Source organism: Lygodium microphyllum, chromosome 23 (assembly GCF_053477565.2).
Source record: "Lygodium microphyllum isolate KBCC chromosome 23, Lygodium_microphyllum_v1.1.10, whole genome shotgun sequence".
Classification (NCBI taxonomy): Eukaryota; Viridiplantae; Streptophyta; class Polypodiopsida; order Schizaeales; family Lygodiaceae; genus Lygodium; species Lygodium microphyllum.
The window spans coordinates 23,888,707-23,914,564 of record NC_141157.1 but is presented as its reverse complement, the minus strand read 5'-3'; the positions used below and the strand labels follow the sequence as shown (position 1 = coordinate 23,914,564).

Here is a 25,858-nt window from a genome sequence, read left to right as displayed (position 1 = left end):
GTTGGTCGTCTCATCAACTCCTGTAGTTTTGGCTATGTCCATCTTAATCTCTACTAGCTCTTGTCCCAAATTAGTGCCCTTCCCTTTTTCCTATGTGCTTGGGTCTGCTCTCTCACTCGGCGTTGAGGCCCTCTTGGAACTCCTGGCACTAGACTCTTCTCGATCCAAGCCTCTGGAGCCTCTTTCCTTGAGCTAGTCATCCACTCTAATAGCTTCTTCAAAGACCCTTGCCAGTGCATCTCGCTGTAAGCTTGAGTTCTCGCCCAAGGCCTTGTAGAGCTCTTCGCTTCGTATTCCATTAATGAATATCGTGGATATAGCTCTTTCGGTTGGTCTCTTGTCCATGGGGATTCTCTTGAAGAGACTCCTCACATGGGTTACATAATCTCGAATATCCTATTTCTCACTCTGCTTGAAGTTCATGAGTCGCACTAGCAGGTTATTGGAGTACCCCAGTTTGGAAAATATCTTAATGAAGAGATTTTTTAAGCCATTGAAATTGGCATGCTTTGTAGCATCCAAACTCGTGTACCAAGTCCGGCCCTTGTCACCTAAGCATAGTCCGAAAGCTTGGGATCTTGGGAGTGTTGAGTAAGATCGGTGAGGTCGTTGGCCTCGCAAACATACTCAAACTGTTCCACAAAGCTGTACAGGTCATCGTTTACTTGGTATTTGTCTAGCTACTTTGCCACCATAGGAATTTTCAATTGGCTCTTAGAGCCTTGGTTACCCCTAACCTCGCTAGTAGTGATGTTGCTAATGCTGCAGTGCTTTGCTCTGTTTACCGTATTATCTAGTAGCCACTTCGTAAAAAGATCGCTCAGTGTGAGGTCCCCTTCTAGTGCTCTCTTGCACTCCAATTGATTATTGCCTACTAAGGCTAGCACTCTCTAAATCTCTTGCATTTCCAAGCTTTGGCGCAAGCTCCTAGCTAGGCCTTGCAGAGCCCTGTGAGCCAGCTTCCTCTCTTCTTTGAGGTCTATTATAACATCCTCTATAGGTCTACCACAGTGTTCTAGCCGGGTTTGAGCATCGTATTTGTTCACCAACTGTTATTGGATAGCTTGAGGAAGGTCTCCTAGGACAAGCTCCTCGTAGCCTCTTCAGCCTGAGATGCCCTCTTCCATGTCTAGGGCTTCTTGTTGCACCAAGTTGTCGATTAGGTGAATGAGGTAATGTAGATCCACTTCTCCAATGGGGTTAGTCCTTGCTATGTCTGGCTCTTTGGTCACGTTATTTGCCTGGTCCTACTTTCAAGGATTTGAGCTTGGGATCTTCTCCTATTGGTGGGTTCGTTCAAGGTTTTATGTCTGAGTGAATTCCTTGTTAATTACAACCAGTCCTCAACTTAACCTCACTCCATGCGTGTGCATGTGGGTGTATTCTTTTCTGTGCATTGTGCACAACTAGGCTCTTTGCTCTCCTTAAGTGCATTTCAAGTGCTAGAAGTCAGTGTGAGTGAGAAAACAAAGTGTGTGTAGCTTCGGTGCTCTTGTCTATGGGTTGGCTTGATAGGGTCGTATTTTTGGTTTCTAGCTGTCCTCGTTGACTTCTAGGGTTTTTCCTTGCACGGTTCTATTCAGGTCAATCAGGGTCAAGTCAGGGTCTTACAATCAGCCCACAACACCAGACACAATTCCAAACTATTCGGCCACGATTTCTAGGTCTATAACTACATGTGAGGCGTTCAGTGGGTTCTTTCGGTGCAGATCACACTTCTCATTGGTCGAGGTTTGCCAAATTTCTAGATTTTCTTTCTCAAGCTGTGTCCGATTTACCAGTGTCCGATTTTGAAAACCAGATTTCCAATTTACCAGTGTTCGATTCTAGGAATTAGATAAGGTCGGGCCCGATTATCACAATCAAGCAAGGTATGTCCGATCGGACAGCTTGAGTTGGTCTGATTAGGTTATGTCCGATTCCTTCTCATCCGATTCTCAAAATCAGACGAAAGTGGTGTGTCCGATTAGAAAGTGGTCAAATTTGGACTCGGTCTAATTTTCAAAATGTCAGATTTCCAAAATGTCTGATTTTCAAAATCGAACGAGTATGTCCGATGAGACAGTTGGCCTTGTCCGAGTCCAATTCTGGAAATATCACACACACACACACAAAACCAGGACTGCAAATGAGGTTTTCCGTTGTCACCCAGGACCTTAAACCCTTGTTGGCCAGCACCTTAGCCTTCCCAATCACTCCACTTGCGATTCCAAGACATCTGAGCACTCTTTTTCCCCCATTTTTCCTTGTTCTTTCCCTATTCATGACTGTTTTACATCAGTGAACCTTAAGCTTCCCACTCCAATTTCTCCCTCATATCCTACTCTAAATGTGACAAAAATCAAAAGCAAAGTATTGAATTGATTTCTCCTACTCAACTAATAATCAAAAACCAAAAAGACTTACTTGTAGCATGGATTAAAAACCAAAAACCTTCTATCTATCTCAAGCTCCGATTTGGGGATGAAACCCTTACTTCGATGCTCGATTTGAAGCGCGCAAGTGCTCAAGCTTGAATCCATTGGTCCCGGCAAATGGAACCAAAATGTAGAGGCAAGCTCAAGCTCAACTGTCAAGACCCACGGACCGCTTATTGGTCAAGTGTTTCAAGCAAGCACTAATGGCTACCTCTCACATAGCCGATGCGCTATCCCTCTCTATGAGTGTAGTGAGCTTACCTTTATGCCTGATTGAATTGCTTCCTCTCTCAAGCACTCCGATAGCTCCACGATTCGTGATGTATGCTCAAGCATCCTCAAGCCTCTTCTTTCAAGCTCCATCCTCCATAGCCATGCACAAGACGAGAGAAAAGAAGAGGAGAAGAAGAAGAGAGGAGATGGTGGAGGGCTTCACCTCCAAGATCCCTCACCCTCACACACACACTCCCTCACTCACTCACACTCCCTCCCTCAAGCACTCACAAGCAAGCAAGAGAAGAGAAGAAGAAAAGAAGAAGAAGAATCCCCTTGGTCACACACCAAAGAATGAGATCTCGTTCACTTTTTGAAATTAATCCCTTTGGGTGGTCATCCCCTTATCCCCTTTTTTACATGGCCGGCTAGGCCCTTTTTCCCATTTGTCCTTCTCTCTTCCTAGCTTGGTCCTCATGCCCATTCATGGTTATAAATTGCACAACTAGTGCTCTTTTACAGAAGTTTTGGTTGCACCTTTATATTTAAGTTGTGTCTTCTTACTTTTCGCTTCTTGTAGCTTCCATGGTTGTATCTTGGACTCCTGGTGGTTGTTCCCATGCTTTTAGATTTCTTCCGGGCCCACTCTTTTGTAGGGCGCCTTTCCTTTTTTCTACCTTGCGCTTTTCCTCTTAATGCCTCATTTTTTGCTTCCTTTGCTTGCAGTAAACTATGGTGCTCACAAAGTCTTCCAAAATGTGAAGGGGGGAATCCATTGATGAGAGCGCACTTTCAAGGTTGAAGTTCTTAGAGAAAACCTAAAATATCTCGTCATCTTGGTTAGCAAAGGCAATCTCATGGATCCACTTGTCAAAGTGTGCGTGAGCATCCATCGTAGCATGTAGGAGGGACGTGGTGGATGTAAGGAGATGAAAAGAGAAAGTGTGAAATGAAACAAGAAGCAAACTAGTCCTACCTTAAAAACTTTAAGTTTTAAACCATTAAGAACTATTTGCATATGATATTTAATAATGAATTTACTTAATGTCTTTGTAAAGTTCACATGCATATGTAAATGTGTCGATGTGAAAAGTGTATAGCAAGTGTATGATTTTGCATAAATACCATAATTTTTAAATATTGCAAGTTTGCAAGCGACAATATTCCTTTGGCCAAATTTTTTAAAAAATTTACAAGTGTTGGATATTACAAATTGTGGTGTTGGGATTTTTAGGGAGACTCTACAATTTCTAAAATATGTGGAGCCACACACTTTTCCACTAGTAATAGTACCCTCACCTCGACTTTGAATTTTCCTACCATCCAGTTTAAAATAAAAGCTAGCAAGTGGATTCAGCATTAACATTGTAATTTCTTGGTGCATTATACTCAAGGGCCAATCATCCTCCATTTGCAACACTTGGGGCTCGCGGCCCTCACAAATGATAGTAACATCTACAGCTACACTTTCGTGCATGTCTTGATCAAGGCACAACCATTCACCCTTGAGCATCCTCCATCTACGATACTTCAACACTAGTCATAAAGTCTATCGTGTGATAAAGTACCTATAATTGGAAAGGAAAGTTAGTTGATCCATCCCGAAGTAAGATAATAGTCAACTAAGAGAGAAATTTTTTACCTGAAAGCCATGTCCCTTGTTGTGACTCGACATTCCACTGTGTCAGGACTGTGAGTCATTTTTTATGTCCAAGTTTTGCCTAGAAACCTTGTTACATAATCCTCCAATGTACTTTTTATGACATATGTGCTTTTGGTATGCCTCAAACCCTTACATTCCTTGAACATATGTGCAAAAATTGCAATGGGTATGAACTGGCTTAGATGTATATTCTTTGAGATAGTTCTTAGCTTCATAGAGTTCAATATGTCTGCTGAAATTTTTGTGCTACACATGTGTAAAATGTGGCTACTACACAATGGCCATTCTATGCTATTGAGATTCGGTATGTGCATATAGATAACATGAAATTTCTCATTCTCAATGAGTTGGAAATACCTATTGTTTGCAATGTTTTGTTGAAAGGACACAGTGGGCGCAATATGTATTTGTTTTTGCATGAATACATGTTGTACCAACGCCTCTATTTTACAAGGTGAGAATCAACATTCCTTTGTCTGAGATCTAAAATTTTACCCTTCTAGTGCTTTGATATATCTACAATTGTGGATGCTTTCACCCTGAAAGCTCCCTTCATGCTTGGATGCATATGTACCCAATACGAGCAATGATATGTACAAGTGATCCAATTTCCTTCTTCATATTTTTTGTTACATGCTTCTATCAAGAGAATGCTTGTTCTTTTCTCATCCATTATAATCTAGACATTAGATGTAAATAAGTATGTATTAATCCCTAAACAATAAGCATTTTAAGTCTGTCTAGTAATCACCAATATGCCATACAAATCAACATGGCATTAAGAGATGTTTACACTTTTGTAATTAGACATAAACATCGATATCAAAACACATGTGGATATCAACACAAAGTATTAAATTCAATTTCAAGGCATCACTTTAATCATATCATTTACATGAAATATAATGGAAAGAATAGCATAAGAATACTTGGAGAAATTTGCCAAAATAAATTTCATTATAATGAATAGGAGTCTGATTTGACTCAAAACATTGTATGAAACGTGGGTATTACAGAGTAGTTGTTACAAGGATAGCAACCACATGGCATGCAAATCTTAATAGGCACATTGGATTGACACCTAAGATATTCTATGACTCAACACATTGTGCGTTGTATGGATGATATGATACAAGAGTTTCATGGATCATTGTCAATTGGCATGTAGATCCGAATGGACACATAGGACCAATAAAGCAAAGGATTTTTGAATCATAAACTTCTAGCATATCCATGTAATCCAACACAAAGGAATCACTCACCACATCAAAATAGTTGATCGAGAATTATGTCTTTCATCTAAACCTTGTACAATACCTGCATGTACAAAAAAATACCTGCATGGATCCCTTTTAACAAAAATACCTGCATGAATCCCTTTTCACAAAAAATATCTAGATAACTGCATGAATAGAAGCAACACAAAATAGGGCCAATTTACCTATAAGCTGATCTACTGAAGATAAGATTGAATTGTTGCTAATCAAAACCCATTGCAAATGATGGACAAAAGAAAACATCAATCCCATCAAACATAAAATTCACCAATCAAATGAATAAATTTTGGTATCGTAAGATATGGCAGATTTACATGTAAATTGAGGTACAGAATCTTTGCTCTACCTTGTATTAAGTGTTGCAACAATAATTGATCCTTAAGTTAGAACTAGCATCAAACCCTATTGTAAAGATAGTAAAAAAGGAAAAACACAGAGAGGAAGAAAGAGAGAGTGTGTGAGTACACAGGAGAGAGAAAGAAATGAGCACCTATTTAACCTTGCCCAAATTGATATCTGCAAAAGACAATAGCAAGAGTTAGTATTTACATGAATGTATACTAAAAAAACAGTAGAAAAGAGGAAACATAGAGAGAGAAAGAGAGAGGGAGAGAGAGATGATCACTTATGCAATGTCACCCAAAATTATCTATGCAATAAAACAACAAAAAGGGTTAGAACTAACAGCATGCTGTATTGAAAAGATAGCAACAAAAAAAAAAACAAACAAGGATAGAGAGATTAACACATTTTCCTCTTGCTCCAATAAACTCTACAAGAAAACAACAATTAGAACCAACATCAAATTCTATTGAAAACACAACATAAAAGAGAAACGACATAGAGAGAGAGAGAGAGAGAGAGAGAGAGAGAGAGAGATGAGCACTTGTGCCTCTTGCCCAAAACAACCTCTGCAATAAAACAACAATAACAGTATAAGAAATGACATCAAACCCTATTGAAAAATATAGCAAACAAGAGAAAATGCAAAGAGAGATGGGCACCTGTGTTTTGCCTGAAATTTGGAGCTGCACGGAGAAGAAAGTGCAGAGGTAAGCTGAACGCTCAAAACCCTAATTACTCTCACTAGGCGCTTCAATGGAGACGAAAATTCACTAGTATAGAGAAGAGAGGAAATGTGGTCTATTGCTCAACTTTTGGATCAAACTGATTTCGTGAGAGGGAAAAAAACCAAAACTAAAAATTCTCCACAAAAAAAGGGTGAAGGATTCAAGGTGAGAGAAACTCAAATTTTGAGTACTATTCATTCTCCCTTTTTTAAATATCCCCTACTACCCCTTTTTTTTAATAAAAACCCAAGATGTGGAGAGAGAAGATTCACCCTCCATGGATGTCAACATCTAGCCTTTCTATTGGACAATCCAAAAGGCCCACATATTAAACTATAATATATTTTTAAGGGCCCATTTGTGAGTTAATTTTTTTCCTAATGCTTCCTCAAGTTGGTGGATCATCAACTATAGGTTTTTCTCACTTCAAGGCCATACAAATAATTTTCTTTAAATGTCATAGATTTATGATGTTTGTTAGCTTGTGCCATATACCACAATTGTCATTAAATATTTTTATATGATTAGTGGTGGCTATAGAATCAGCACAAGAATTTGATCTTTGGATATGGTAGAGATGGGTATATGCAATTTCTTACCATAGACAACATCAAAGGGTGAACTACTAGAAGGCCAACAATATAAGACCTAAGAAGATCAAGCATAGTGCTATTGGTTGCTTCAATTTGGCCATTACTCTTAGAGTGAAAGGTAGAAGTAAAATCCATTTTGGTATTTAAATTTTTAAAGAGAGCTTCCAAAAACTGATTATAGAAATGGCCATCTCAATTAATAATGGTAACTTTAGGAAAGCCATGATCAAGAAAAATGGTATGAATAAATAATTTTGCAACTTGAGGTACATATAGCGTCTTCTTACATGATATAAAATATTCTTATTTACTAAATCTATCTAGAATAGTCCAAATCATGCCATTATGGGAAGATATAGCAGGAAAATGAGTTATAAAAACCATAGAGATATGTTTCCATGGTGCATTAGGTATAGGTGAAGGCATAAGTAAACAATAAGATTTGCAATGATAGGGAATACAATCAGATATATACTTAGAAAAATTATGCTTTAAATCTAGCCAATAAAGATGTTCTTTACATGCATAGCGAATGCATATTGGATTCCTTGATGTCCCATGTATCACGATGCATGCATTTCTTCAATAACTATGGTCCTATATGGTACAATCACACACAACTTGATTGGTAATACAATAATCCATGTACATATCTGTAGTCATTGAAAACAATAGTTGTTGCATTCTAAAGTTGTTGCTATACATTACCAAAAGCAGTATTAAATGAATACATAAAAATCAGAGTCAAAATTTTGGATTTCTATAGCAAAAATGTGTTTTCAACAACATTAATATATCCTCATTGATATTGGATCATAGAATGAAAGTTTTGAATAAAAGAAGCCCATTTAATATGTGACTCAAGGATTAGAGATTGAGAAAGTAAAGTGTTTAATAGCCTATTAGTTTATTAAATGTTTTAATAAGTATCAATATTCCATAAGATAGTCTTTCCATATATCTAATGCAAGCACTACAACTAGTAGTTCTTTATCATAGGTACTATAGTTTTGTTCAAAAGGTATCAACTTATAGATCTTGTATGCAATAGGATGGTCATTTTGCATGAGTACGACACCTATGCCAAATCCACTAGCCTCTGTTAACACTAGAAACAAAGGCTGGTTAAAATTGGGTAATCGAAGTACATGAGCATGGGTCAAGAAGTACTTTAGTATATCAAAAGATTTTTGCTGGCTAGCTCCTAATGAAAGATAACATTTTTATGCAATAGATGAGTTAGCAATAGATTTATTAGGGAAAAATAAGCACACAAATTTTTTATAAAAACTAACTAATCCCCCCCCCCCCCAAAAAAAAGAACTTCATGGATAGTCTTGGGTGTAGTCACTCACTAATAGTATTTCGTTTATTTGGATAAACACATATACATTTGATAGAGATGATGTGATCCAAATATTCAATTTGAAGAAGTTGCTCTTAAAAGGGTTAGCATAAAGGTGGTTATGATACAATAAATCAAAATTTTTAAAAGATATTCGTCATGTTCAAATTTTAATTCATTAAACACGAATATATAATCAAAAAGCACAATAACAAAATGTTGATAATCAATAAAAATTATATTCCTTAATTGAGTAAAAGTTTTAGGTGCATTAATTAAACCAAAAGACATTACAATAAACTTGTAATTATAAAATTGCATACAATTTTTTTTTAAATGAACAATTGAGTCCATTCCAATATGATGATATTCGGATTTTAAATCAATTTTGCTAAAAACTTTAGCTCCTTTTAGTTTGTCTAGTAAATCGTCAATGCAAAATGGGGTATCTATTTTTTATCATTACTTTATTAAGTGCATGATAGTCACTATACATTTTGTATGTTTTATTTTTCTTTTCTACCAAAAATATAGGTGATCCAAAGGGTGAAGAGCTTGGTCTAAGGAGGCCTTTATTGAACAATCTAGTGACTTGTCATTGGTGTGGAATTCTTTCTCTATGTTGTGAGAATAATAAATAACTTCATAAAGCAAAGAAGGTTGAAGTGTATTTAACTTTGCTTGAATAATTAGCTAACCATCTTCATACTTTTGTGGTAAGGTAGTTCCGTCACATCATTAACATGTGTAGAAGAAGGAGATGCCGCCAAAATCTCTCAGTGTATGTCGCTACAATATTTGCTTCTTGTCATGAGAGATTGGCTCAATTGTGTCTAGCTTGTTGATGAAATTGTGGAGGCAAGAATGATTTTTTTATTGCAGACTAGAAGTTATCCCATGTATTTGGCTTGCTATTGATGAAGCACATTTCACCAAAGGGAAGCTTTATTAGACAATTAGTTAGTGGCACATTTAATTTTTATCCTTTTTAGTTAAAGATGATTTGGAAAAATAATTATCAATTGACAGAGCCAAGCTAAAATAGCTTTACCATTATTGTGATCATCTTATTTCATAAACCGGAAGCACTTCTGGCAAATTCTTTTATCCTTTTGTGCTTGTTACTCATCAAAAACACCACGAATGATGCATGTGATGTGATCATCTTTATCTTGGGTTGCTTGGCTCATTGTTGCGCTCTTGTAGCATGAGTGTGACCTTTGTTAGATTGTGTTGAAGAAGATCCGCTTGTTGTGGAGGGTAATCTTGGGCAAAGGTGAATAGTCTTTAGTAGCTTTAGGTTCCATAACTTGGAGTGAGGAATATAAACACTTACTAATGAGATTTACTTGAAAGGCTCAGAGAAGTAGCATAGCAACAATATGATATGAAGATAAAATCTTGTGTTACTAAAGGAGAAGAGCAATATGCAAGCTCTCAAAGCCACTCATATTCTAACAACTATAGGGCTGATGTTGGAGTGTCAAATGCCACAAGCAATGGAGATTGGAAACCTTTGGAGAATGACTGAGTGAATTTACAAAGGTCTTGCCACAAGTAAAGATGATTACAAGCCTTGAGAAATGTCTAAGAGTAACTATATAGTAAATTTGCAAACGACTTATGACAGTAAGAGAATGCAGTTGTGAAGGCTTAAGAAGGCCCTAGATAATCATTTTATAAGCCTTATATAGCATGCCCACATGTTAGAAGATGAGAGTGTACTTATAGTCCTTGTTTTCCCTCCCCCCGTGGTCAACTTGATATGGTTGATCTAGATTAACAGTGTGATTTTCTCAATGGGAAGAGCCTATCTTGCTTGATGCAATTATTGGGAACAACAACAATTAGATGCGGGCTATTTTTAAGGATGTAAATTGAACTACCGCTAGATATTTCGAGTAGGCCATAGGAGAGGGAAAATGTAAGAAGAAGAATAGAAGGTCAACCCTCTCTCTCTCCTCCTTTGGAAAGGGAGATAAAGATGTATGTACTTCTCTTGAGAGATGTAGCAATAACAACAGCTAGATCCAGGCTATTTTTAAGGATGTAAATTGAACTACCACCAGATATTTCAGGTAGGCCGCCATAGGAGAGGGAAAATGTAAGAAGAAGAATACAAGGTCAACCCTCTCTCTCTCCTCCTTTGGAAAGGGAGATAAAGATGCATGTACTTCTCTTGAGAGATGTAGTATTCTCTCATTTTCCCTCTATTACAACCTGATTTTTTGTGGGAAGTAAGCATTAAGCCCTTTTTGTGATTTTAGCCTTTGGGCAAACATCTTGTTGGACAAATTACATCTCTCTATCTCCCTCTCCCCCCTTAGAACGTTTAGAAAGAGGGGAAGCTTGGGACTTGTGTACAAGAGGAAAAGAGAGGCTGTAGTACATGGTTCAAACAAAGAGGAAAAAGGAGGCACGGTTTTAACCAATGGACGTAGACAAATTACATGGTGGACAATAGGGTAAAGCCTTGAAGCTGGGGATGAAGGTGATGATAGAGGGCGTCATGCACATTAAAGAACCATGCTTGATGTTGACACATCCTCTCATAAGTACTGAGCTCTTATATCAATGTTGTTAACAAACCACCTTAATCCACAAATTCATAGACTAAATGAAATTGGAATAGAGCATAAACAGAATGAAGAGACAAGAGCAGAACACAAATTGGGTACAATCATCCCCTTATGCATTGAGAGGGCTCTCCCCAATTCATGTATTTATAGATTTGTATTATTCTTGTGCCCAAAATAACAAATTGCATCCATCATTTTCTCTCTTTTTATGAACGGCTCCCTTCTTCCTAATATCTAGTTAATATCCAAAAACTTTATACAATGTCTTGAATTCTTGGGCTCAAAAATAACTATATTGTCCAACCTTACAAGCACACAATAAAATGTATAATGCTTTGAATCATATAATAAAATATCTAGCCCTTCATCCTCTTGACATCTACCTTGCACAATACGATCAGTGCCACATGTTCACATGCAACAAGTTACAATTATGCAGTGAATTGTCAAAAAATAAAAAATTCCACATAAGAATATGTAAAAATTCTAGTCACTTTAAATCAATAACCAATTAAATAGATGAATATTCATTACATCTTTAGATTTGGGGATTTCACATGCCATCCTAGACCACTTTAGGATTTTAAAGTGTTGGTCATCCCCACTTTAAAGATAGTTCTTGCAAAGAGTATTCGATTGATTAATAGCCCCTCTTGGTAGACCCCGAACTTACCAAAAATTAAATAGCATAAGAGATAACAATATGTTTAATGACAGCAAACTTTGCCATCCACATTAAGTTGGAGGCCATTGATTCTCTCCACTTTGGTTCTAATTTCCTTGATGATCTAGTTGCACCTTTGACTTAGAGTAACATCACGTCCCATAAGAATTCCAATACTTTTGGGGTCTATTCCTCCTTGATAATTTGGTAACCTCATAAAGGTAGACGATTTGGAATTGCCTTGATGAGACTTCTAAATATAATCTTGTTGTGTTTGACTTGGAACCTAAAGCTAGATAGAAGTCTTTTAGGCATTCCCAAAAACCTCTAAGGGAGCCTTCTTTATTCTTGATTGTGTTGTTGGTGTCAACAAATTGGTTGAGAACCATTTGTTCATTAGTGGGAAATAACTTGCATCACACCTTTCTTAACTTGGTCATAAGCCGTCCAAGGGCATACACACAAAGTGCAAAGAGAAGGGGAGTTAGGGGGCACTCTTGTTTTACGAATCTTCTCAAAATAAAAGAATTTGTAAGAGAGCCATTAATTTCCACTTTGGCTCTTGCATCTCCAAATAAAACCATGACATACTTAATGAAATTCTTTACAAAGCCCATATCAAATAGTGATCGAAACATGAAATCCTAAGCTAATCTATCCAAGGCTTTATCAAAGTCAATCTTCATGAAGACAAAGACTTGGTTGGTTTTTTGAGCGTAGTCCATTCTTTCCCAATAAGAGATAATGGAGTCCATGACAAATCTATTGACTCAATAACGAGGAGATTTAGAAATCAAAGAACTATTTATAAAGTTCATCGATAAGCCATCAATTCTTGGATTTTACCCTTTTTGATTAGCCAAACTATCTATAGTCCTAAAATATAATTTTGTAAGCTTGGGATTTTGAGAGAAAATGGATATATGTATAAGCATTTATATAAGTACACTTCATGTCACCTATGTGAGAGAGAGAGAGAGAGAGAGAGAGAGAGAGAGAGAGAGAGAGAGAGTCTAATAATAAGAAACAAAAAAGAAGGCCCTTGTTTGTTTAATGAAATATGCAAAGATGGTTTCACATTAAAGGAAGAGAGAGGGATGGTCCCATGACCATATATTACACTCAATTCTAACCAATAAAAACATACCCCTTTGTTTTTTAAAGTTCATACTTCTTGTAGTCAAGGCAAAAATATTCTTCATTTTTTAAAAATCCCCATTGCACTTAGGACAAGCCAAGCTAGTGGGGTTGGGCCATGACTATGTGGGTGAGGTGGTCGGTCTAGTGGTAGAGACATGTATAGGAGAAAGCTTTGAAATGCAAGCACATTTATTTTGTTAATTAGTGGATTCTAATTGGATGATGCAGCAAGGATTTAGTGGACCAACAAAAACTAATTAGGGCCAAGACACATACAAGCTAATTGAATTCCACAAGTCATCAAAGTTATTGATTAGTTGTGTGTGTCCTATGCTTATTGAGTTTAACATTGAAAAGATAGGTTCTTCGTGAAGTTTATGAAGTACCTTCACAAGTTAGTGTGATGTGGTAGTCAAGAACAGGTCGTGCAATTGTAATAAACTAGTTCTCACAGCAAATCAAATAATTAGAAATTCATGAAATACACCATTCTTGCAAATAAATACAAGAAATACACCATATGTGCAAGGTAGCCATAGCCAAGGTAGATAAGCTTGAAATAATATTGCCATGGAAGGCTAAGAATCAAATATGTAAGCTACAACATGAATACTCACCTCATGTCAAGGTGGGACATGGTATTACCCCATATCTTGGTGGCTAAGAGCGTGCACCCTCTTAGTTGGTGGGAGGAAGGAACCTCTGGTGCGCAGATCGGATGCTGTATGCTCACGTAGTGAATGCCGGAAGGTCCCCAAGAATAAAAAAACTCTAATTTTTGCACAAAACTCAAGATAGAAAGCATGCACGACATGAACAAGAGACCAATTAGGTGCAATCTCCCCCCATGCCTTGTGTGAGTGCTCCACAAAGTATGTATTTTATGTATTAATCATCTTCAAGCTCAAATAATAGCCCAAATTACAAAATAGCACGCTTTTGGCTTTTGAGTTTGCTTTAGTGCCAAATAGAAATAAAGCTAATGGGCGGGCGCCCAAAGAGTCAGGCATACCCAATACAATGTCCAAATACAAATATCATAATCATGCGCCCATGCGCATACAAAATACTAAATAAATATCCAACGCCTTAATAAATAGGCGTGAAAAAATATAGGCACCATTCCTAAGGTATGCGCCCATCAAAACATAAGTGATAACCCGAATACACGCTATCCTCCAATGCTTCCCTCCGCCACTGCTGCTATCTCTACACATCAACTGAAGCATTCACAATCATTAGTAAAATAATACAATTAAACTGACGAAAGCGAATACCTAGCAATCTTCAGCTACATAAATAAATCAACTGGTTAGAAATCAATCCTAACCTTAATTTATCACGAGTGCGTACTCTAAACTCATAAACGTTTATTAATTTAATATGTATTTTGCGGAATCACCCACTATAGAATCACCCATGTACACACTAAATTAATGAAACGCCTGAAAAAGATAAGCGTCCCCATCAACTTCTCGCACAAAGAATCCACTTTGTGTATGAGCCCCGGTCAACAAAGTTTACGGAATCCACCGTAAAACCTCACGAAATCCACCGTGGCACGGAATCCACTGTGAAATATGCCTCCTGGCATCAACCTCAAAGCATGTATTGCTTGAAATGGCAAAAAGATCCCTCACAAGTTACATCTCCACCTTTTATACTTAACCCTAGCCTACTCTATACTAAGGTAACTTATGCTTTATTATAAGCTATCCCAGCCTAAAAGAGCTTTGTTCTCAAAGTTGAATTGGGAACAAATTACAAGGATGATTACAAAGATAGCTTGAAGTATTTGGAATCATGCTGAAATAAAGCTCCATGTCAATGAAGATAAGAGAAGTTGATGAAGATGGACCACATAAATGGAACAGACTGCTGTAAACTGTCCAAAACAGGTTGAAGTACAAAATGGGCCATATCTTGAGCTAGAAGTGGCTGATTTCCATGTGTGAGATATAGAAATATAAAGGACAACATGTAGTATCTAGCCATGCCTTCAAAATCAAATTTTGAAGCCAATAAGACAATTTACTTTCTCACAGAAATTTAATACAACAAGTTGTTTACTGCTCTGTTAATGAACTGTCCTCTTGCTGAAGCCATGGAAATTGTTCCAAATATGATGCTTGTTGCCATGAACATTCTTCAATAGGAAAAACCTTCCATTTGATAAGGTATTCAACAAGAATACGGTTCCTTAGAACCTTCTCTCGCTTGCCAATAATCTTCTCGGGCTCATAGATGATTAAACCATCATCATCCAAGGGAGGTAGTACTTCAAGAACTTGAATTTGAGGTCCCACATACTTTTTAAGCTGAGACACATGAAAGACATTATGGATTCTTGTGTTTGAAGGTAAGTCTAGTTGATAAGCAAGATCCCCAACTCGCTTGACAATACAATAAGGACCATAAAACCTATGAGCAAGTTTGTTGTGTCCTCCTTAAAGAGAAGCATAACGTGACTTGGGAACCTTCAAAAATACCCATTCATATTCCTCAAACTCCACATGTCTTCTTTTCTCATTTGCATAGACCTTCATTATCTCTTGAGCTTTATGAATGTTGTCCTTGCATTGCTTCATAAGGGCCTCCATCCTTTCCAACTCCTCACGTGCTTGTGGATTTACATTTTCATGAAACAATGCGGAGGGTACTTGTACTTTGTAGCCATATAAAGCTTCAAAAGGAGACATTCCAATGCTCATATGGTAAGTATTGTTGTAACAAAACTCCGCAAGATGGAGCCATTGGTCCCATGCATTTTGTGTCTCATGGCAAAAGTGCCTCAAATAAACCTCTAGCCATTTGTTAACTCTTTCAGTTTGCCCATCCGTTTGTAGGTGATATACGGTACTAGGAGTCAAAAGAGTCCCCATTGAAGATAACAAAATCCTCCAAAAGCTACCCATAAATTTAGTGTCGCGATCGGACACAATCTTCATTGGCAAACCATGAAGCTTGAAAATACATTCCATGAATTGTTGAGCCACTTGCTTTGCTGTAAATTAGGCCTTAGTAGGGATGAAATGAGCTAATTTAGTTAACCGATCAACTACTACATAAATGCTATTCCACCCATGCTTAGTTGTAGGCAATCCGACAATAAAATCCATAGAGATATTAGTCCACTTTCTTTGAGAAATAGGAACTGGCTGAAGTAAGCCACCGGGTAGAAGAGATGAGCCTTTATTTTGTTGACACGGAAGACATTGAAAATCCTTAACATCCCGCCAAATGCCATTCCAATAGAAGCTCTTATGGATGTTGTCAAATGTTTTGAACAACCCATGATGACCCGCTAAAGGTGAAGAATGCATCTCATGCAAAATACGGTATTTGAAAGAGGATTGTGGTGTCAAGTAGACTCTACCATGATACCATAAAAGACCATTGTGTCAATTAAAATTGGGATACTCTTCTCATTTTCCTTGCTAAAATTCTTTCATCATCTTTGGTTCTTGCTCATCAAGTAAATATTCTTCTTGGATGTCATGAATCCAATCCTTGCGTATGATTGAAATTGAAGATAAAGAACATGCCCACATACATGATAAAGCATCTGCCACAACATTATATTTTCCAACCATGTAAGATATTTCAAAATCATAGCTTTGAAGAGTAGCTAACCACCTCCTTTGTTTAGGGAATAAATTTGGTTGGAAAAAGAAGTTTTCAGCACACGATGATCGCTCTTCACCTTGAAATGGCTGCCATATATATAGTGATGCCACTTTTTGATAGCATGCAAAATTGCCAACATCTCTTGTTCATAGACATGTAGTTGACATTCCTTGTTATCAAGCTTGTGACTTTCATAGGCTATAATTCCATGGCCTTGATACAAAACAACCCCAACTCCTCTTCCATTAGCACCTGCACATATAATGAATTCCTTAGAGAAATCCGAGCATACAAGAATATGTACTGAAATTAATAGAGACTTTAGCTCATTGAAACTCTTGTCGGCTATGGAGTCCCAAAAGAAAACTTCTTTCTTCAGCCTATCGGTCAAAGGAGCTACCACATGAGCATAATTTTTTATAAATGTCCTATAAATAAAGATAATCCAAGGAAACCTCTCAAGGAAGTAGAATTAGAAGGAGTAGGCCACTCTTTGACACATCTCACCTTGTTAGGATCCACACGAATGCCTTGCTCTCCCACGATGTGACCCAAGTATTTCACTTCATCTTTCATGAAAGAATACTTTGACATTTTGGCAAAGAGTGTATGTCTTCTTAATGTGTCAAAGACCTCTCGAACATGCATCAAATGCTCAACCTTGGATTTACTATAAATGAGGATATCATCAAAAAATACAAGGACTGTTTTGAACAAGAAAGGCTGCAATATCTTATTCATGAGTGCTTGAAAAGTAGCGGCACATTTGAAAGCCCAAATGGCATAACCAAGAAGTGATATAACCCTCTTTCAGTCCTAAAGGATGTTTTATATTCATCCCCTTCTTTCTGAGGGCTAGACTGAAGTATTTTCAATATGAATAGTGGGTTCATTTGGTGTAGAAAATGTGGACTGAGTCTTCAAATCCTTGATAGCTACTACTATATCCTCAAATCCACTCTTTATGAACTTGACTAACCGCTCAAGTCCTTCATCCACTTTGTTGGATGTATTCTCAATCTTCCCCAAGGATTTGGAAAGTTCCTCATATTGATCATGCATCCCAATGTTCAACATATGCATCTCTCTTGAAAACATGTGCTCTTCAAAAAGTTCGTGAGACAAGGGATTTTCATCATTACCCAATCGTGCACTATGGGCATTACCAACGCTTACATCATCATCTTGTTGGTCATGATTGAGGGCTTCATTACTGTTGTTTTGATCGTTAATGTATTCTTTGATATCTTCTTTATGCTCTCCATGACTTGATCTTTTCTCTTGTGTTTGGCCATTAAAAATAGGTGCTGTCAAAATGACTGTGGAGAGAAAATTATCAATAACCTGCTTAGTATTGCACCAATACCAATGGTTTATTGATCCAAAAAAAGCTTATATATCAGGGATACTCTAGATTTAGTAATATCTCAGCTTGCAATAGGGTATATGGGTAGATTGAACTCAAACAGTGCACCCATGTCAGCCTGTCTAGGTGCAGTCCACTAGACCCCTTGTCAATAAATTGGCTATAACTTTTGCTCCGGATGTCCAATTACTAAAATTTTTGATTCAAATGAAAGCTTAACATCCCCTCTTCAAATCAAGCTATTAATATCCCAAATCAGATCATGAAAGAATTTTCTATGATAAGAACTGTGTACCTGTCCAGAGAATTCCTACAACTTGTTAACAACCTGTAGGAGTCCTGTTTGACCCTGAAATGAATCTTGTATTACGTGTAGACCTTCAAAGTATTTAATAGACCTGTGATGGCCTGTAAGGCACCTGTAAGTATCTAGTAAAACACCTGCAACTGATAGGTACCTGTGTGGAAAGACCTGTAAATCTGCCCAAGGTTGTCACAAACTGCCTTGTTCGGTACCGCTAGTCTTCAAATCTTCATCCACTCTTTCCCAAGTGGTCTTTAGTGGTCCACCACCTATAGTGAGGTATAAAACGGTATGATGAGTACCTAAATGGGCTCTGAAACTCTGGAAGGTGTACAAAGTTCCTTCCGGGCCAAGTTGTGTACCCCTATGGAGTCTTAAATAGCAAGGGAGGATCACCTCTCTTTTGTCTTGTTATCTCATCTGGCTTCAACCTTTTTCCTCGGTTGGAATATACATGGCAGATCTAGTATTCTCTTATATTGTTGAAGGAGATAATTATGGAAGCTCCAATACCCATATGAGACTTGAAATTCTTGAACTCTCGCTTGATGTAGCCAAGAATATTCTCAAAGTACAATCCCCATGATGAATATGTAGTTCATAGACTCCAATTTCTCTTTAAGGAAGCTCCAATATCCAAAAGCTTGATAGAAGTAATCCTTGTAGCCCAAATGTGACTGGAAATTTGTAAGAGAGTCAATGATAAGCATCAAAAGGGGTGGAAGACTTCAATCCTTGATAGAAAACTCTTCCATTGTAGCACATAAACTTGCATATGTTGCCCATACACTTGCAATGCCAAGAAGAAGCCCTATTCTTGCAATATTGATGCAAGATCATGAATTATTGATATAATCACGTGCATAGAAGCTTTAGGATGCATAAAGAACCAAAAGCCCCATGATAACATGCTTCAAATATAAAAAATTATGAGAATTCAAGTAGAAATGCTCTAATCTTGCAAGAAATCTTCAATGTCGGTTCAATGAGTGCTGAAGAAGCTCAAGGATGCTTGTTAGAACAAAAGCCCTTCGACATTTTGAAGAAATTTCAGAAAAAACTCATTGCTGTCCTGAATCTGCCATAGCTAGGGTTTTGAAAGCTCAAGAATGATCAAGGAGGTGTGAAGAAACCATGTATGCTTGTTGAAGACCTTCAATAATGATTGCTTAAGCTTGTTATGCCTTGCTGACATGGCTGATTTCGTGAGGAAGAGAGGCTGGAAATTCAGCACAAATTGCACTAGTTGCTCCTCCTGTCCTGGAAGATCAAGCTCACCAAGGTTAAGTCATAGGCTACTCTACATGAAGCTCATAACACAAGGAGTCAAGCTCTAATGTCTCCTTAGTGGGAAATGGTCATTGGAAGAAGATTGAAGTAGTAGAAGCCATGGATTCTTGGAGAAAAGCTTGAGAAGAAGAAGAGAGAGAAACTGGTTCCCAAAACGTAATCTCAGTTTAACTTATGTAGCCCCAATTAGACTCCAATTAGGGTCAAAAACCTTCAAAATGGACCTCCATTTGACTATGTCTTGCTATTTCGGCCAAGAACCTTCATCTTCCTCAAGATCTTCTTCAAGAAACCTCCAAAACTAGTCCCGACTTGTTGCAGAGAACTCTGACTAGTCTCAGTTTGAACTATACAACCATGTGACCAAATCTTGGTACTTCAATTAATTGGTTCATGTCCCTGTGACTAAATTCCCCAAGAAAATGACTATTCCCATGGATCAAAGTCTAAGCTCTGATATCAATGTAATAAACCAGTTCTCACAGCAAATCAAATAATTGGAAATTCATGAAATACACCATTCTTGCAAAGAAATACACCATGTTTGCAAGGTAGGTATAGCTAAGGTAGCTAAGCTTGAAATAATATTGCCATGGAAGACTGAGAATCAAATATGTAAGCTGCAATATGAATACTCACCTCATGTCAAGATGGGACATGGTATGTATCCCATATCTCGGTGGCTAAGAGCATGCACCCTCTTAGTTGGTGGGAGAAAGGAACCTCAAAGTATGTATTGTTTGAAATGGCAAAAATATCCCTCACAAGTTACATCTCCATCTTTTATACTTAACCCTAGCCTACTCTAGACTAAAGTGACTTATGCTTTATTATAGCAATCCCCTCTCTCACATAAATACAGATTTCTTTCTTCTCCACATGTTCCATCTCTCTCTCTCTCTCACACACACACACACACACATCTACGCACACCATTCTAGTGGGCTCCTCCTATTTTTGCACCTACAGGTGGAAGCCATGCTTGACTTGCGTAGGTGCTTAACACTACTAGCCCATTACTAGCACCCCCCTTTCTAATGGGCCCCCCTAGTAACCTTGGGTGTGACCCACAACACTCACACTAGGAGGAAGGAGAATGCAAGTTGAATTGACTTGTGCGAGTCTAGATGGCGCAAAGAATCAACGTGGAGATGTGCCACTGGGGTTTTCACTCCGAGATTCATGGGATTGAGGCTTATCTTTGGTTGATCTTCAAAAGTGAGGGTACTTCATCAACGTGGAGATGTGCTATTGAGGTTTTCACTTTGAGATTCATGGGATTGAGGCTTATCTTTGGTTGATCTCCAAAAGTGAGGGTACTTCATCAACTTTAGCAAGTTTGGCAGAGATGGAAGAGTGCTATTCATAGATTCATCTCTCACATAGAAGTCATGACGAATGAGGCAAAAAACTGAAGGCTCTCTCTCTCTCTCTCTCTCCTCCACATAGCATTGGTAGCTAATTGGGTCCATCATTATTGGATTTGCACATGAATGCAAAACTCACTACTCCATAGTTCGACATGAGCCAGTTTATGACCCGTGAATGGTGTCCATTGTTGGACTTGCAAATGCTTGCAAAACTCACTAGTCCATAGTTCAGCATGAGCTACTTGATCAGTTGTGCGAAGTCGTCGCTGTAAGGCCTTGCTGATTGGAAACGATAGGGCCATGTATGAGCTCACTTGACTTTCTGTAAGTCTTGCAAGTGCACTCAGCCTCAATAGGCACATCCAAGGGCTTTCATTCATTTTAAAAGTCCAAGCTGACTTTACCAGCCAGACTTTATGAAAGTCTACCGAAGTCCTAGTGTAGCACTAAAGGTGGGGAACACAAGTCCAGGAAAGTTAAGCAAATGCAGTGCTGGCGTGACGGTGTAAAAAGCCTGCACGTAGGTGATCGTGGATCATAGATGGAAACTCTAATACTTCACAAACTTCAATGGTGTGGCTACCGGCTGGCCCGGTTGCAGGTGCCCATCCCATCACACAGTCTTTTTCGCCCCCATGTGCGCGCGGACCGCCCGTGCCACTTTTTCACCCGGCTGCAAGAGGATAAAATCTGGTGGTTTGTCGGCTGACGGGCTACAGCCGGTGGACGCCGGTGGCAGAGTCTGCATATATTCTCAAAACCGCCCGCCATTTCTGCGAGGGCGGTTTTCTATTGGCGCAGTGGGAACTGGGAAGGCCGTTTCCCGGGGTAAACGTGGCAGGGTCGGAAGGAGGCCACTTCCACCTGTAGCGATGGGGATTGGATAGGGCGGGACCCTTGAAACGACCTGCTATTTTTAGCGGCAGAAGGGAGGCTCCTTTCTTTTTCCTCCTTTTCCTGGTGGCTTTTTTGTCGACTTTGTTAAATTGTTTCCATGTTCCCATGGGCCCCACGGCCACACATTGCATTTACATATTTCTGCCCAGACCAATCGAAGTAAAATATAATAAAGAAATACATAATAGCGATGGCATTTGTTTTTTTAAAACAATAATTGTAAGCTAAACCACCTTATCCTACGTGAGCTCCACTTGCCTTCACAAACAGTCTCTCTCTCTCTCTCTCTCTCTCTCTCTCCCCCTCCCGTCTCTCTCCCTTCCTTCTGTGTCAGTCTGAGTCTCGTGGTCTGTGACAGCCTCCCAGCCTCGTGCACGCCAGGTATGCTCTTCTTCTCCTTCTTCTTCCCGTCTTCCTCGTCCTTGCTTTCATGTCTATCTGCTAGGTTTGTCTGAAAGTTGTACTAAATTCTCAGAGATTACTGTATATTCAGCACCATTTTTGTCAATTTCCCTATAGCCATGCCTGAAATCTATTCGTCGTGCTCACGCCATGATTTGTGAGGCTTAACATGCCTGCTAACCTGTGCATTTGACTAACTTCTCGGAGCTCGGTTTGCAACCCAGAAGTAATAACCAGCGACATAGCCATCTGCTGCTTTTACCTTCCTTTCCTGGAAATAGGGTTTTTGTGATGCGTCTTTATAGGGACTTGAATATCCGCCAATCTAACAGAATAATGATCTTTCTTGCAGTTTCTTTGAAGCTGGCTCCATTTCAAACTGCTAAAAACTCCCTGAGACTGGTTTGAGGACTTCCAATAAGCCCTCCCTCCCCCGGCCATGGATTGCTTCGCTGATGCCGGATGTCCTGTGACTCTCGACATGGAGAAACCAGAGTTCATGGGGGAAAATGATGGAGATGGACTCCCGGATGACGACCTCAGCGACGATGAGATTGATCTGGATGAGCTCGAGAAGCGGATGTGGAGGGATCGAATTCGGCTGAAGAGAATGAAGGAGCAACAGAGGCTAAAGGGTTACGGCGACAGGCCCAAGCTCCAGAAGCAGTCGCAAGAGCAGGCACGCAGAAAGAAGATGTCCCGAGCTCAGGACGGAATCCTCAAGTACATGCTGAAGATGATGGAAGTTTGCAAGGCCCAGGCTTTTGTATATGGAATCATTCCAGAGAAGGGAAAGCCTGTAAGTGGTGCATCTGACAACATCAGGGCATGGTGGAAGGAGAAAGTCAGATTCGACCGGAACGGGCCCGCGGCCATTGCAAAGTATCAAGCCGAGCACGGTGCGCCAGACAAGGCTGAAGGTAATATGTGTGCAGTCTCAACACCCCACACCCTCCAGGAGCTTCAGGACACGACGTTGGGGTCGCTTTTATCAGCTCTCATGCAACACTGTGATCCTCCACAGAGGCGCTACCCCCTTGAGAAGGGTGTACCACCTCCATGGTGGCCCACTGGGGATGAAGACTGGTGGCCCCTCGTGGGTCTGCAGAAGGGGCAGGGTCCTCCTCCTTACAAGAAGCCCCATGATTTGAAGAAGGCCTGGAAAGTAGGAGTTCTCACTGCTGTCATCAAGCACATATTTCCAGATGTTGCCAAGATCCGCAAACTCGTTAGGCAGTCTAAATGCCTCCAGGACAAGATGACGGCAAAAGAGACTGCAACATGGCTTGCTGTCTTGAATCAAGAAGAGGCATTGGCACGCCAGCAGAACAATGTAGCAGGTGTATTGACCAACAGTGATGGTGCGTCAACAGCTGCAAATTCAGGGGTTTTCTCACTCAGCAGTACTAGTGAGTACGATGTTGAAGGTTTTGATGATGTTCCAAGTATGCCGACTGCCAAGGATTGCTGGGATGTGCAAGCTCAAGTTCTTGAACCTGTTGTTATGAGGGCTGCCAAGCAAGAAGCTGATTTAGATGATGAAGTGCTTGCTTATAGTTCAGATAGGGGCTCAGTTGCCTTGCATACTGCTGCTGAGAACTCCCAGCTAAGTAACAAGAGAAAGTGTCCTGATGATTTCATAGGTTCTTTAGCACCTATTTATACATGTGCTTATGAGCAGTGTCCATTCTCCAAGAAGACTAATGGGTTCATGGACTGCTCTCTCAGAAATCTGCATCAAATGGGATGTGTGTACAGGGAGGAAACAAAAGGTTCAGTCTTCCAGAACCTGGAAGACTTTCAAGGTACATTAAACTCCATTGTCTTTGGGCGTGCTTCGCAGCAGGCATTTTCAAATGTGGAGACTACATCTTGTGTCCAGTTGGGAGCGGAGATTCCAGCAAAAGAGAGCTCCAATCTGCTTACTTCTGGGGGGCAACAGCCATTATCTGATTTTGTGTTCAACTATTCTGGGGACCTACAACCGTTAGATGTGGCAAATGTGGGCATTTCCAATGGGAATGACCATGTGAACGTGACAGCAGGGCTGGATCTTTATGACAAGGGTACATCAAAGGTGTTGATTGGGGACAATCTGCCTTTTGGGCAAGGTTTGATGATGAACAACAATCACACTACCATCCGGCCTTGTCAAAGGGATGTGATGAGCAACAACCATGGTACTATCCAGTCATGTCAAAGGGATGTGAGGAGCAGCAACAATCACACTATCATCCAGCCACGTCAAAGGGAGGTTGGTGATATGCCTAGAAGGTTGCTAGATGGTTTTGACTCTAGAACTCGTGCTGAGTTTGCTCTCAGCTCCTATTATTGTGTGGACATGGCTGATTCTGTGGACAGGCCTGTTGTCAGTCATCCTCATGAAGACGACTCAATCTGGTACTTTGGAGCATAGATCTGACAGTGTTTGTCTGTCTCTCTGATCAGCATTGGTACTTTCTATGTCGATGGGTACCGAGGGGTAATTATTGAACACAAATCAGTCATCTATTGGCCCTTGGGCTGCAGAGTGACAGCACAAAGGAAGACAAACTATGGATGTGGTTTGCCTTCATAAGGCTTCTGATGCTTGTCACTGGTTCCTACCAGTGAAGTTGTCCATCCGTACAACAGTGGATGTCACAGCAGGAAAACGACTCTGCGCATCATTGAGGGGGCCTGGATAGGCTTTTGGGGGTGAGAACATACAAAGTGATCGTAAACTATCTGGGGTAACAGGTCACCAGTTGTTGATGTTGGTGACCCTTATCAATGCCTTGGTTGCTGTTGAGCATCAAGAACACCCTGGTTTTTAAGAGAACCGTTGTCTTTTTTGGGCGCGGTTCAAAATCCTCATTTCCGTGATCGGAGACTGTATGCTTGATATGTGCAATAGTAGAGAAAGATTTAGAGACACCTTTTGTGCTTTATTCAATCGAACATGAAGCACTGAAATTGTGTACACATCTTGAAGTAAGGCTGAAGTAGCTTTTGCAGCAATGAAAGCTTAAGTAGGTTTAACCTGGCTGTGCAATTTTCATCGCACATGTAAAATCCTTGTGTGTTGTCCACTAAGGTTCTCTGTCTACTATCGACATGGGGCACAACATTGGCTTGTATACCCGTTGAGAAGCTTTTATGTATCTTGTCCTTACTGACTTCACTGACTTTGCATCCCGCAAGATCTGCAATGCCTGCATGGACCCATGCATGCCAACCCTCGTGATTGTTCTATTAAATGCATGATTAGTATCCACGAGTAAGAATATAAATCTTTGTATGATTAGTATCCGTGAGTACAAATATAAATATCTAAGATCTGCATGCTTGAATGGGCCCGTGAATGCTAAACCTACCAAGGTAGGTGCCTTGGACAGCCCTTTTTAATTTCCACATTGTGAGAATCTCGCAAGTGAAATGAACATGATGTGCCACGCTCTTTTTCCTCCTTACTAAAAATACGCCTACTTTGGAAGCCTTGCAAAGTACTTGGGTTTGGCTGTTAAATTTCTACCACCTTTTCCTAATTACGTCCAACAATGTTTGAGCACTGGAGGTTAAGTACGATTGGTAGGAATTGGCACCACACAAGTTCTCTTGAGGTCTTGTCAAAGTTGATTATTAATCCATGGAGATAGTGC

General features: G+C 39.5%; 1 protein-coding gene across 2 annotated transcripts; it reads left to right on the top strand.

Annotated features, from left to right (window-relative positions):
• The first annotated feature begins 22,043 nt into the window (after positions 1-22,043).
• Positions 22,044-25,607, top strand: LOC148015973 (ETHYLENE INSENSITIVE 3-like 1 protein). 2 transcript variants are annotated; one of them, XM_087664051.1, is made up of 2 exons: positions 22,044-22,196; positions 22,570-25,607. In XM_087664051.1, the coding sequence occupies exon 2, from the start codon at positions 22,657-22,659 to the stop codon at positions 24,631-24,633; it is 1,977 nt and encodes a 658-aa protein (XP_087520177.1). In that variant the 5' UTR covers positions 22,044-22,196; positions 22,570-22,656; the 3' UTR covers positions 24,634-25,607. The 2 variants fall into 2 exon arrangements, with proteins under 2 accessions (XP_087520177.1, XP_087520178.1); XM_087664052.1 differs by lacking the exon at positions 22,044-22,196 and adding an exon at positions 22,226-22,443.
• The last annotated feature ends 251 nt before the right edge of the window (positions 25,608-25,858 follow it).

Coding starts and splice junctions, on each gene's coding strand:
- LOC148015973 (XM_087664051.1), top strand. CDS start 22,657: ATGGATTGCTTCGCTGATGCCGGATGTCCTGTGACTCTCGACATGGAG.